The following is a 14098-nucleotide window of genomic DNA, read 5'->3' on the forward strand; positions in this document are numbered from 1 at the left end:
ATAATAAATCAATAATAAAGTGTATTATATATAGTAACAAAAAATAAAGCGTACTCATATATGTCGCAACCAGCTTAGATAAAAAATTATTATTATTGGAATTATTTATCGCAAATACATAAAGTTAACGTAAAATCGATGTTATTCCGAAAAAAACGACAATGTTAAGCGAATTAAATATAATTTCAATAAATGCGGACGTTACGACATATTTTTTGCTCTCTATTGCCTATTATAATTTATTGTTTTTAGTTTATATTTAAGAGAGTCCTGATATTATCTATTTATATAAGTATATATACAATATTTTTTTTCATAATAAAAATTATAATTTTTAAAAATTATTTTTAAAAATTAAATTCTCGCAATTATGTCATTATAAATGGTATATTTTATGATATTTATAATTTCTACTATGAATAAAAATTAAAGACAATTTTATTCAAAATTTATTCATTTATAATAAAATTATTTTATTGAATCTTTGAGAAATAAACGAAAAAATCACTATATGTATACATATATGGAATCCACTTACAATAATAATGTCGTTTTCGTTTATTCAAATTTTTACATTAAACATTAAAAATTTTTAAACATTATTTTACATTAATGTAATCAAAATGAAATAATTGTGATAGTGCTATTTATATAAAGAGTGTAATAATTTTGGTAATAATAAATTATTTTAAATAAGACAAACTTTTAAAAAAAAAGTGTGAACAAGCTTTCTTAAACTCTTTTAGATTCTGTAAATGTAAATAAAATAATTTTTTTATTGTTATAGTTTACTTTCAACAGATTTGTAAATATTGTCAAAATCGCTTTCTTCACGTCTCTTCAATTTCTTTTTTATTTTTTAAATTCTAACACAATACAATAATTTTCATAATATCGAATTCTTGACTAATCATTGAATTATCTGTCTACTTAAATGTTTTTTTTACAAAATAGAAAGATACTAGGAAGAGATTCCAGCAGTTTCTATGTGATACTGCATTTCAATACTTTTATCAATCCCTAAGTTCCATTTTACGGATATGTGCAGATGTATCTATATGTATATGTTACATGTACTATATAAAATGCGCGCATATGCATGAAACGAAAAATATCTATGTTTCTTTATTTGAAAATTATATTCGAAAAAAAGTATAATATATTCAAGTATATTTGAAAAAAATCCCAGACAACACAGAAAGGCCAAAAGATCACCTTTAATTTGAAATTATATCATCTTAAAGATATTTAAAAGATAATAAGATGTCTTTAAGTTGTCTTTTAAGCATCTTTTAAAGACATGTGCTGTCTGGAAAGTAACGATAAAAGTAGCTGTTAATTTCGTTACTCGCTATCGAAAAATGTAATAAAGTTACTTTTTTCGTTACAAACAAAATTTGTAACACCGTTACCGTTAGAGTTACTGAAAAAAAGTACCTGTAACGGTAACGATGTTACAAGTAACGTGTTATTTCCCAACTTTGCGTACATCACGGACCAGGACAAGCCCTTTTCTCCGAATGAATTACAAGTATCGATTGCCTCCAGTGCGCTCTTGGCGATGCCGATAGAGCTGGCATGAATTTCTAAAGTTCTATCGTTATATCGACTTCGATGTTCCCACATGCCATAATCCGGGGTACGATAAGCTCTCTCAACATGTATACTAGATTTTGCACAAAGGCTACTTCGTTTTGCGTATATATAATTTGTAGATCGGAAGAAATCATTTGCACCAAGAATATCAAGTAAAGGGATACAATGTCAATCTAAACACACGCATAGAATAGAATATAATATTCAACAAAGTAAAAATCTGAAACAGCAAATACATATTTTTTGATAGATATATATATATATTTTTTTGTATATGTGCGCATGCTTGGCGCCACATATACACGGCTTGCGCTTGTGTGTGCGTTATACAGAGCGTGAGCCGCGTCAGGCATCACTGCGCGCAGTCGAGTTCTAGACGTTCGTAGTTCCACACGTGCTCCAACAACCCTCGTCATCATCGTACGAGCAAGAGAACGTCGAACACCATAAGGACACTTCACATATTGCGAGTGCTATATGGTATGGCGATATTTCCGGTACTAAGCTGCTACAAATTCTACATGCCAGGTATTCTAATATACTGAAAAAAAGTATGCAATCCAAAAAAAAATAACTTGTTTTAAATAAATAATTTAGTTAAATAGTACCAATGACCAATTATTTGGAATTAAATAAAAATATTGTATAGAATGAGAGACTGTCTGCTAAAAAGTAATAAATTATTTATTATATTCAAAATAAATAAAGTAAAATGTAAAAAATATTTATTTATATAACTATTTTATTTACTATTTTTTAATGTTGTGTTACTAAAATTGAATAATTATTAACTAGATTTCAATAAACAATTGTTCAGTTTAAGCAATATACAAATTAAATTTTAATAAACGCTTCTTTAAGTTAATAAAAAATTAACTTAAATTTAATTAAATGTTTCGTGAAAAACTTTTTCATACACTTAAAATGAACTAAATATTTGTTTAAAATTTAGCGTCTGATTGTCAAAATAATAAAGCATTATCTCCTTTCAAATTAATGTAGATTTTGTTTAATTTTAAATATTTAATAATTACACGAAGTGTTATCGCGTTAATAAAATTATTTATTAAGGATCTATAAAAGAATTACAAATGAAAGAGGATAATGTTTCTCACGCACGTCTTTCTCGTTTCGCGTCTACCGTTCGACTTCGACCTTTTTCTCTTCGTTTTCGATTTTTCGATTCGCTTTGTCTTTCGAGTTTGTCCTTATTATTATGTATTAGGAAATCGCGTACATAAACATCGTCATCGAAAACATATGTTCGACGGTCGGAAGTTTTGAATATAACGGTTAATATGACAATACGACATAAAAATACAAAATTAAATATATATTTTTTACAAAATATTTTTTACGCAAAAATATCCCCATATTCGGCCGTCCTGACTGAACAGTCACTTTGAATGTTCATCCGTTTCATCTCTAGAATCGTCTCCGAATGTATCTTCACTGCTGTTTATCCAAGGTTTCATAAAATCTGCGACCGATGAAGTCTGGAAGGGTCCTTCATGCTTTCCAACCCTATGCATCAAATACCGATTATTGTGTAGAACCTTGGTAATCTCATACGGTCCGAAATACTTATTAGACAATTTGAGCCTAAGGCCTTGCTGCGTTCATTTAATTGCGACGAGATCACCTTCTCGATAACAAACTGCTTCCTTTTTTCTCTTATCGTATTGCTTTTTATTTTTGAGTTGAACTTTAATAATATTCTCTTTTGCGTAATTTCGCAATTCGTTTCGGTCATCCTAGAACGATTCAATCTGCTCACTCTGTAAAAGACTTCTTATGTCAGGATCATCACGAAGATGTGGATAGACATCAAATAGAAGGCGAAAAGGCGTCATTCCAATGCTTCTGTGCGGTGTAGTATTCAGACACTGTTGCGCTGTATTCAAATATTTGTATCATTCTCCGGGCTTGATGGCAGACATCGTCGTCAGTAACGGAATCAATGTTCTATTTAATCTTTCGACTTGGCTATTTCCTCGCGGTATTCCTGTTGTAATTAACGAATGTTTGATACTTTCTGCTCGACAGTATTCTCCAAACTCCTTCGAGGTAAATGCGGTGCTTCTATCCGAAACAATTCTTCTAGGATTCCCAAAAATAATAGATTGTTTTTTCAATCGATCTATGATTTCCGTAGTACCCATCGACTTAGTCGCATACAACCAAGTAAACTTGGAAAAAGCATCTATCTACGGCGAAAATATAAGTGTAGCTCTTCTTCGTTGATGGCAATGGACCCAGATGATCGATATGGAAGGTATCTAATAAAACGCTGCCTTTCTCGATCGGGTTAAGCATACCTTCTTGCTTTCCTTGTTTTCGCTCAGCCAGAATGTACGCAACACAGTTGTGTACAACCGCTTCAACCTTAGGTCGTAATTTCGGAATCTAGTAGTCTTTTTTTACTAGCGTTTCCGTCTTGCCGGCCGCAAAGTGACTTCGTTCGTGTGCTCTTCAAATTATTTGCATCTGCATCGACTTAGGAACAACAAGTCGTATGTCATCGTCAATTTCCTTATATAACAGTCCGCCTCGTAAAATGTAATCGCTTAGCTGCCCTTGCTTCAACGCATCTAAAATCTTCTTCACATCATCGTCATGATTTTGTGCTCTTTTCAATCGAGCGGTCAATTCTTCTTCGCATTCATCGATGGTCAAACAAGGTGGAAGTGGGTTTCGACTTAAAGCATCCACATGAAACATACTTCTTCCCGGTCGATGCTCTATAGTATAACAAAACTCTTCTAACAACAACGCCCATCGAGCTACGCGCACGCAGAGATCTTTTTTATTCATCGTGAGTGCAAACGCACGGCAGTCCGTCACGATCTTAAAGGGTATTCCGATCAAATACACGCGGAATCGCTTAAGCGCCTTAATTGCAAGAACCTCTAATTAATAACTCGAATATTTCTCTTTTGCGGGTGTCGTTTTTCCGCTTGCATAATAAACTGGATGTAATAGTCGGTCTTCGCTGTTCCGCTGTAAAAGAATCGCCCCGTAACCGTATGTTGACGCGTCCGTATGTAATTCCATATCGACACCTATACGGTATAAACTTAATATAGGTCTATCGCTTAAAAGAATTTTTAATTGTATGAACGCATCTCTCTCGGCCGCTCCAAAACAGAACTTAACATTAGCCCGCAATAAATCAGATAACGCGATAGTAGCATATTTCAGAATAAATTTCCGGAAGTATCCAGTCAAACCCAGAAATGCTTGTACCTGTCGTATAATTCTAGGTTCAGGAAAATGTTTCACCGCCTCAGTTTTACGCTCAGATGGTCGAACAAGACTGTTGTCTATCGTGTGTCCAAGAAATTCGACTGCTCTCTTTAAAAAACAACACTTATTCCAATTTATCAAACTGGCTTGACTTGCAGTGTTAAATACGCGTTTTAAATTTCTTAAACCGCCCTCACTATCGTCAGAAAGTACAATTAAGCCATATAAACTAACATTATTTCGTCTCGTATTAAATCTTTAAAAATTGCATTAATGTATTTCTGAAAAACGGAAGGTGAGTTATAAAGTCCGAACGGTATTCGTAAGAATTCGTATTGACCATCAAGTACAATAAACGCAGTGTATTTTATACTCGATTCGTCAACTCTAACATGAAGAAAACTATTCTTTAAATCGATCGTACTGAAGACTTTTGTTCCCTGCAACATATCTAACTGATCTTCGATGAGAGGTAAAGGATAACGATCTTTTATTATCTTTTTGTTTAACAATCTGTAATCGACGTGAGCCGTCCCTTTCTTTTTACTAAAACAATCGGACTAGCGTTATCGGAAGTAGAAGGGCGAACAATCCCTTGCTTCTCCCACTCTACAATCTCGCTATTAACAATGGTTTTCTCGTATGGCGATAAGCGCCTCGCTCGCTGATATACAGGTTCGTCATCTTTTAAAACGATAGTCATCCTTATGTTGAGTTTTATTTGCGCATTTTATTTGGCTTATAATTTTCAATCAGCGTCGTAATGGTACGTTTATGCTCGGCATCCTGAATATGAAATATCCGTTTTACCAGCTTCGTGTGCGCCTTCTACATCGATCTGAAATATGTCCCCTACATTATAATCTTCGGTTGCCTCCCTGCAAATCGGACTAATTATTATCGCACCCTGCCTAACATTAACTTCTACTGTGTCTAAGAAGTCAGTGCCAATAATCAATTTCTGTCGAGATATTATATCCGAAACGACTCGTATAAGGGTCGGATAAGAATGTTCATCGACTGTAAGTTTTGCTCGAAATTCTCCTAGCGCGGCTATTTCGTCAGATCCCACGCCCGAGAAACGAATTTCAGTTTTTTGAAATCGAGGTGAACCTAGCTTTATATACTCGTCCGCACGCATCAAAGAAATATCACTATCCGTGTCTACTAGCGCTTCGATTTTTATGCCGTCTACTAGAACATTTTTAGTATATTTTTTACGCGAAGGTTGTGCTACAACGCAAGAATTTTTGAGTGCATCTTTCTTTTTTAAACATTTCGACGCGATATGCCCGAATTCTCCACACTCAAAACATTTAATTCCTAAACTTTTCGACGGACAATTCGCACTAATATGATCGCGCACGTAGTTAAAACACCTTTTGACGTTTGACACCGTTTTTTTCTTCTCGCCGCTGTCGACGTTACTCTTCCCTTCGTTTCGGCCGCTCCCGCCATCTCGCCCGCTCACCGCAGTTCCGCCGCCACGTCCATCCGATCGACTCAATCCTGCACAATAATCTCGCAATGTTACTGCTTCAAACGCTGCCAATAATGATTCCGTTTCTTGGAAGCGTTGTATGCGCATCTGATTACGTAACACATTTTCGGGGATACCGTCTATAATGTAGTCCATCATTTCCGCAGCCTCAATCGGTACACGATTGCCCATAATGATCTTCTTATGTACATATTTGCGGAATGTCTCATCCTTCCTCCAGACACGCGCTTCAAATGTCCTCCTGGTCGTCACTCTGTTTTGCTTATGACGGAACATCAATTTTAATTCGTCAATAACAGCGTCAAAACTCATACTGATAAACTCAGGCTTTGAATGGAACTACTCGAGAGCTTTCTTTTTTTAGTCTCATTCCGACTAAAATTCTTGCCGGGTCGCTCTCTAATTGATACGTCGTCTTTAAAAGTTTTATTTGCCTCTCCCATGTGTCAAAATCATTGGAAGTACCGTCAAAATTCGCCAACAAATCCGTGATCGCTGTCAAATTCAGTCGTGTATTTGAAGATGCTCTTCTTACGTCATTGTCATTACCCACGTCCACCTCCTCTTCTCGCTGTCCACGATTCATAAAATTCATATTCTGACACTCACGCAGTAAAGCAATTTCACGTCTAGCAAGCTCTAGTTCGCGTTTAGCAATATCTTTCTCGCGTCTGTAAACCTCGATCTCTCGCCGATATGATCTTCGTAATGATCACTGCCGCCAGCATCGTCCTCGTCTCGCTCAATCATCCATCCGTCCGAAGGATCCGCTTCCATCAATCGAGAGACAAGTTTGGCCTTTGTTCCCGTCGTAGACAGTTCACGATCCCTCAAAAAGTCTTTAAGCTGAGCTACGTTAAAAGCATTTGGATCTGACATGTCGTCACAAAATATTCGCCGTCAGCACACACTATGTAGTTTTCGTATTCGTTTGTCTTTAACTCGTGATTTGCAGCTTCCCGTCTATTTGCCACACACACACACACGATTTTGTCGTTTTTTCAACACCGCAATCAACGTTCTGTTCAGGTATTCACGCACCTGGTGATTCTTCGTCGTTAACCCACAGCACATACGGCTCGAGAAAATCGTCTCTCATCAATCGTCGTCTTTGTTCTTTTTGAAAAAAAAGAAAAAAAATAAAACAAATCTCCCCTCACTTTGATCCTTGATCCCGGAAAGGCCCCCCAAAAATTTGTAGATTTTGTTTAATTTCAAATATTTAATAATTACACAAGGTGTTATCACGTTAATAAAATTATTTATTAAGGATCTATAAAAGAATTACAAATGAAAGACGATAATGTTTCTCACGCATGTCTTTCTCGTTTCGCGTTTACCGTTCGACTTCAACCTTTTTCTCTTCGTTTTCGATTTTTCGATTCGCTTTGTCTTTCGAGCTTGTCCTTATTATTGTGTATTAGGAAGTCGCGTACAAAACATCGTCATCGAAAACATATGTTCGACGGTCGGAAATTTTGAATATAACGGTTAATATGACAATACGACATAAAAATACAAAATTAAATATATATTCTTTATAAAACATCTTTTACACAAAAATAATTCCCCACATTAATGTTTGTTTTATTAGATATAAAAATAAGATTGTTTTCAGTAAATATTCCATGAATTTATTAGAAATTTATTGTAAGATAACAGATCGTTTATTCAAAATAATTAAAACTAACTTCAAATTTATTTTACATTGATTTCATCTTATATATTAAACTTCAAGTTGAATAAATGTTGTTACACGGAGGAAATTTTATATTAAAAATTACTATAATGTGTAATAGGTGCGGATCATCATAGGGCCATTTTAAAATAAAGTCTTATGTAAAACTGTAAAAATTGCGTAAATTGTCGTAATATTTACAGTTTTACATAGCACTTTAACATGGTCCTGTGATGGTCCGCAATTACTATAGACATCATAATAATTTTTAATTTGAAGTCAATTTTCTGTGCATATAGACAAGTATAATGCAAGTTGTCATTAAGAAACGAAACTTTAATATAAGAAAATCAGTCAGTTATTCAATAATCATTTAGTAAAAAAATTACAGTTTGAAATAAATTATAGCATTTATTTTCTATAATTATTATACTTATTAATATTTTTTAAGTACATATATATTTATACATATAAGGTAACATTTTTATTTTGAATTCAATTTCGAAAGGTATTTGCTTTATTATGGTTATAGCGTAGTAAGCTTACACTACGAAAAAAATGTGCATGGAATATAATTTTTTTCATTAGATGAGAAATGTTTTTTATAAACCTTATAATCTACGAGCATATTTTGCTGTATTATAATCCAATTGTTACTTTGTTTTACTTCAAATGATTGAAAATGATTGCAATAACAAACATTTGAATATGTTTGACATAGAAAATAAATTTCTTTTAAAGAATTTACTAGTATAGCTTAATTTTTGCAAATGAAAAATGAAAGTTATTACTCATATTTATAATATTATTGATTGCGTAAAATGTACCATTGACTTTAACCTATGAAACTGAATCATAATCATAAAATGACTCGGAAGGTAGAATCTGCTTAATATTATCAAAATTTTCAACTAAAAATATTTTTAATTATATCGCTCCTTTAATCACTTGTAATGAAAAACCTTCATCATTAATGAATCTATTACAAAGATATAATTGATGCCTAACACTAAAAGTAAAAGGTAGATTCTTGTATGATGTAACCACTTTACTATATTATTCTTAAACATTTTATGCTTGCCTTCAAAACGAATAGAAGACATATACTTTAATGGATCAAATTTACGAATAAGTTGACCATAATGTAGTAAATTATGATGTTTTAGTCTGAGTTTACTCTCAAAAAGCTTCAAGTAAAACTTCAAGTATTGCGAACAGTGGATGAAAAAAAAATCTATTATTTTATCAGAAATAATATCGAATAAAACAATTTAGTGATTCGACGCAACATGAGATACAGTTTCCATATCGGATTTTCTATAGGGACTAAATCGGCAACAAAAATAACCAAATTATCAACAAGATAATGCATTTCCGAAGCAGAAAGAATAATTTTTGTATTTTTTATAGCTTCATGTTTTAAAACAGGACGTTACGTTTTTATCACAACTTGAACTGATAGTACAAATTCTTTCGTTTAATATTTCTATAGTAAAAAACTTATGTTTATTAATGAGATTGCTCAAAATTTTAGCCATATCATAGCGACAAATGCCTTCAAGTATATCGTGCATGGGATTGACAGACGCGTTACTTATCACGTGATACCCAGGGATATCGTTGACAATGCATTTTTCTATTACACCAAAAGAATGTTCGGAAGCATGTTCTAAATAATTATCAACTGTCCTTAAAATTTTGCAATTTTCTACTGTCATATATTGTATCTGTTTTTTAGTAGCATAACATATTTAACAACAATACGACTGATTAAAACTTTTACTGAACCCAAGAATAGTATTTAAACCTACACCCACAGAAAAGATTTCCTGATTTAATGTTATTACTCTTCAATCTATCATAAACTAGGATCGATATAGCGATAATCATATTTATTATTGAAGAAACAATATTTTAATCTTGAATGGAAAATTCTTAAATCTAGAATAAAATAAGCTTGGTGTTATCCCGTTAATTTTTAGAAGCAATCTCATAATATTTTAGATTTAAGAATATACTAGTCTGAAAGAATTCTTATTCTATTCTTGCGATAAAAGAATATGTAGAATACCAGGAATCTTATGTTATTCTTGATCTAAGATCTTTTTTCGTGATACAATAAAGTAAAGGTTCATATAATGTAATAAATAAATTTATATTATTTGATATAATGTTTTATCATATTAATACATATTTAATAATTATATAATATAATGATATATATTATATGTATAACATAATATATAATACAGATTATTGCTCGCGCGCGCGCGCGCACACGCACACGCACACGCACACGCACACGCACACGCACACGCACACGCACACGCACACGCACACGCACACGCACACGCACACGCACACGCACACGCACACGCACACGCACACGCACACGCACACGCACACGCACACGCACACGCACACGCACACGCACACGCACACGCACACGCACACGCACACGCACACGCACGCGCGCACGCACGCACACATATTTTTTTTCTTTTTACAATACAAATCAATTACAAAATCATAAAAATTATAAAAAATGCAGTATTTAATAGAAAAATTAATTAAATTAATGAAAAATAAAACAAGACGGAACCAATCTTAGATTATTAGCAGTAACTTGGATGTTGGCTGCTAAATGGATAGTTAAATCTTGAAATTTTAAGTAATACCATTGATCAGTAAAATTAATTTCATTAGCATGGAAGTGAGTATTGAAATTTACTGTAGTAAGTTTTTTAAGTAAAAAATGTACAATATTATTTCCAGATACAGATATTGTATAAATACAACCAAATTGAGGATTTTTATTTCTTTCCCATTTTATAACAATCAACATGCTATTTTCATAATGAGAATTATTAATTTTAATCCATTTAACAACATTCCATTTTGCGAAACAAATATCTTCAGAATATATGAAGAAAACTCTTTAATTACGTTAATAGTCTGAAGGAATGAAAAAGATATTTTCAAGGCTAAACCTGTCCCAGCCAGTATCGACAGCAAAAAAAAGTTATGATAGACTATTAAAAATACTTAACAATTATTCCAACAACATACTAATCTTTTCTGAGTAATTTCGTTTGAATGAAAGAATCGTATATGACTAAGAACAGCATCTGCTGCATTATAGTTTCTATTACAAGCAAAACTTAAACATATTTTTTTTAATTAAGTAATCTAAAGACATATATAATCTGAAAATATTAGTATCTAGTGAAAAAAGTTTGACATAGATACTTGTAATAATTCGTTAAAAAGTTTGACATAGATACATTAATAATTAATTAAATATTTAATTAATATTGATTGAGATGATAATATTGAGTGAAAAAAAGAAAAGATGTAAATAATTAGTAAATAAAAAAAATAATATCCGTGAATAATTCTTTCTTAGGAAGATAGTATGAATTAGAGTGTCATATGATTTAATCGACAAATCAGTGTAGTTACATTTGTAACTGAGCGTTTCATCTAATAAGTAAATGTCATACAAAAAGCTCTCTGAATAAATAACCATAAATGATATGCTTCAACTGGATATTCAGCATCAAGAACGAAAAATGATTTAAAACATACGTCAACAGCTTGTAAAACACTTCCTACTTTTCATAGATTGCTATTGATGCAGACATAAGAAGCAGTGATTGAATCTTCCACATTTCCGACAACAATTATGTAAGGCTGAACAGCAGCACTGATAGATACATAATATTCATTCCGTCGTTTCATAGCATTCAATACATCACCACCAATCTAATAACCAAAAAAAATTATCGATTTTATAATAAAAAATAAGACTAACAAAATAATAGAATTTTAAAATAGAAATTTCAAAAATTGTATAGTATTTACAGGTACTTTCTGAATAAATTCTTCTCTTGTTTTTTCCACTGATGGCTTAAAGACTTTCTTTCCAAGTTTTACTCTGCCTGTTGGCTTACATATAATAGATAAGATATTTAAGATAACGTAATCTTTAATATCTACAAAGAAAATAATAAAAAACAAGATAAATAAAATTTTTATAAAAAGAATAGTTTCTCTATATACTATTTCTTTGCGACCAATTATACCATTTAAAAAATGATTATTTAAGGCTCCTGAGTACTCGCCGCGAAACTTCGATGTCGACGGTGGCGACATATAGTTCTGTCTCTTTCCTTCTTTTGGGAAATATGTTAGAAGCGAGAAATGACAACCCAATTTATGTTGCAACCTACGTCGTAATTATTTGCTTTTTATTAGTGTTGTGATGTGCAACGTATTTATAAAACTTGTGAAAATGTACGGCTGCCAAGCTGTGTAAGGAATAAACTGTGTAAAGTAACATTTTCCTCACCTTTCGGCAGCTCTCAAATCGCGTGTTTTTCCGCATTTCAAGGGTTCATTTCGGACTCAATTTACAGTTATTTATCAATTGTCAGGAGAAAGGATTACCAGCCGTACATTTTTACAGGTGTGCTGAAGAGATTGGTAGTATTATTTCGTTAAAATATGTTTTTATTTACATGTCAGTTGCAATATAAATCAGGGTGTCATTTCTCGCTATTTCTCGCTTGTGACGTCACGATTTCAATATGGCCGCGATGACTACGTAGGAGCCTTAAATTCTCCATTATTACACACACCATTCAATAAATCAGTATTCTGCAAATAAGGTATGAAATCCTTTACATCATTATAATGTATAATATCATCCTGTAATATTACAAGCTGTTCCAATTTCTGTCTGATTGAAGGCCATTTCACCAAAATAATGTTCTGCTTGCCTTCTAGACAAGCATACTTGGTAATGAAAGAATACAAAGAATTAAAGTCATTCAAAATCTGAAAATAATAAAAAATATTATTCGACTACTAATATCATATCTTTTAAACTGAATTATCACTGGTTTATTCAAAAATTTATAAGTAAAACATACTAGTTTATAAGCTTGTGGTTGTTGTAAGATATTTAACCATTGTTCAATATACTGTTGGATTGAAATTTTTTTATTAGCTATAAAATTTTTGAGACGAACTTTTTGACATATTTTCCAATTTCATTTTTGCGCAGCTTTTATTTCATCCGGTAAAATATCCAAAAAGTTCCCGTATTAAAATATGATTTAAAAATTTTAATTACTTAAGAAGCGTAAAATTTACCATTAATAAGAGGAACCAAATCTTCATTTTGTATTTTTTCCTTTTTTCTTGAAGATGAAATCGCTCCTTTTTTTACGCAGCCAGGATTTAGCGTTTTTCACTTTTGTGGGCAATTTACCTTTAGCTAATAATTGCTTTTCTCTTTCTGTTTTTGGAGGTATATAATAAATTGATGTCTAGAAAATAATATAAATTGTCTAGAAAAATATAAATTTTGAAAATTTTGTCAGGAAAGCAATCATAAATAGAATTTTAAATAACATTTAGCAGTATTTGTTATGCAGTATGCTAATTTTTTAAAATTATTACTTTTTCTGTAGGAAATTGCTCACAAATTTTATTAGCAATTATTTCATAATGCCGATGTTGTAGACTAAAAAAATAAAATTTAAACTAATAAATATTAAATTATTAAATTATATTAATTTAGAAATAAGTGAATAAACATACAACTCAGTTATCTGGAGCAGCCATTTGATAACAGTTTCTACTATAATTTTTCGATCATTTTCATTCAGTGTGCCTAATTTTAAGTATCTAGTAAGCATCCATTAGCCTTGGTCAGAGGCGTAGCCAGGGGAGGGGGGGCAGTGAGGCAAAGCCTGCTCTTGTAACTTTTCTGCCTGCTCTTGAAAAATTTAGCTGAGATAATTTTATTTATTTTTTATTAAAGTATTCGCAAATTATTTATATTTTATTTAATTATTTATAAATTTATTATAATACAAATTATGCGCAAATTATTTATAATATTTTATTATTTAGAATAATATTATTTCATAATTATCACTCATTATTATTTTTTTATCATCAGACCGTGACGCGCTTTGTTGAACTGATTGTGAGTGAGTCTTCTGCCTTCATCTATTACCTTTCTTTTCAGTGTTTTGTTCGCTTCAGTCTTTCTTTGTTTTACGTAG

General features: G+C 32.0%; 1 protein-coding gene across 1 annotated transcript in view; it reads left to right on the top strand.

The window, feature by feature from the left end:
- Positions 1–14098, top strand: part of LOC140675677 (uncharacterized) — a 75877-nt gene that overhangs the window by 8447 nt on the left and 53332 nt on the right. Inside the window, 1 exon segment of the mRNA XM_072910294.1 lies at positions 1973–2124. Within this exon segment, the coding sequence (XP_072766395.1) occupies positions 1973–2124 (152 nt within the window).

This window comes from Anoplolepis gracilipes, unplaced genomic scaffold (assembly GCF_047496725.1).
Source record: "Anoplolepis gracilipes unplaced genomic scaffold, ASM4749672v1 Contig20, whole genome shotgun sequence".
NCBI lineage: Eukaryota > Metazoa > Arthropoda > Insecta > Hymenoptera > Formicidae > Anoplolepis > Anoplolepis gracilipes.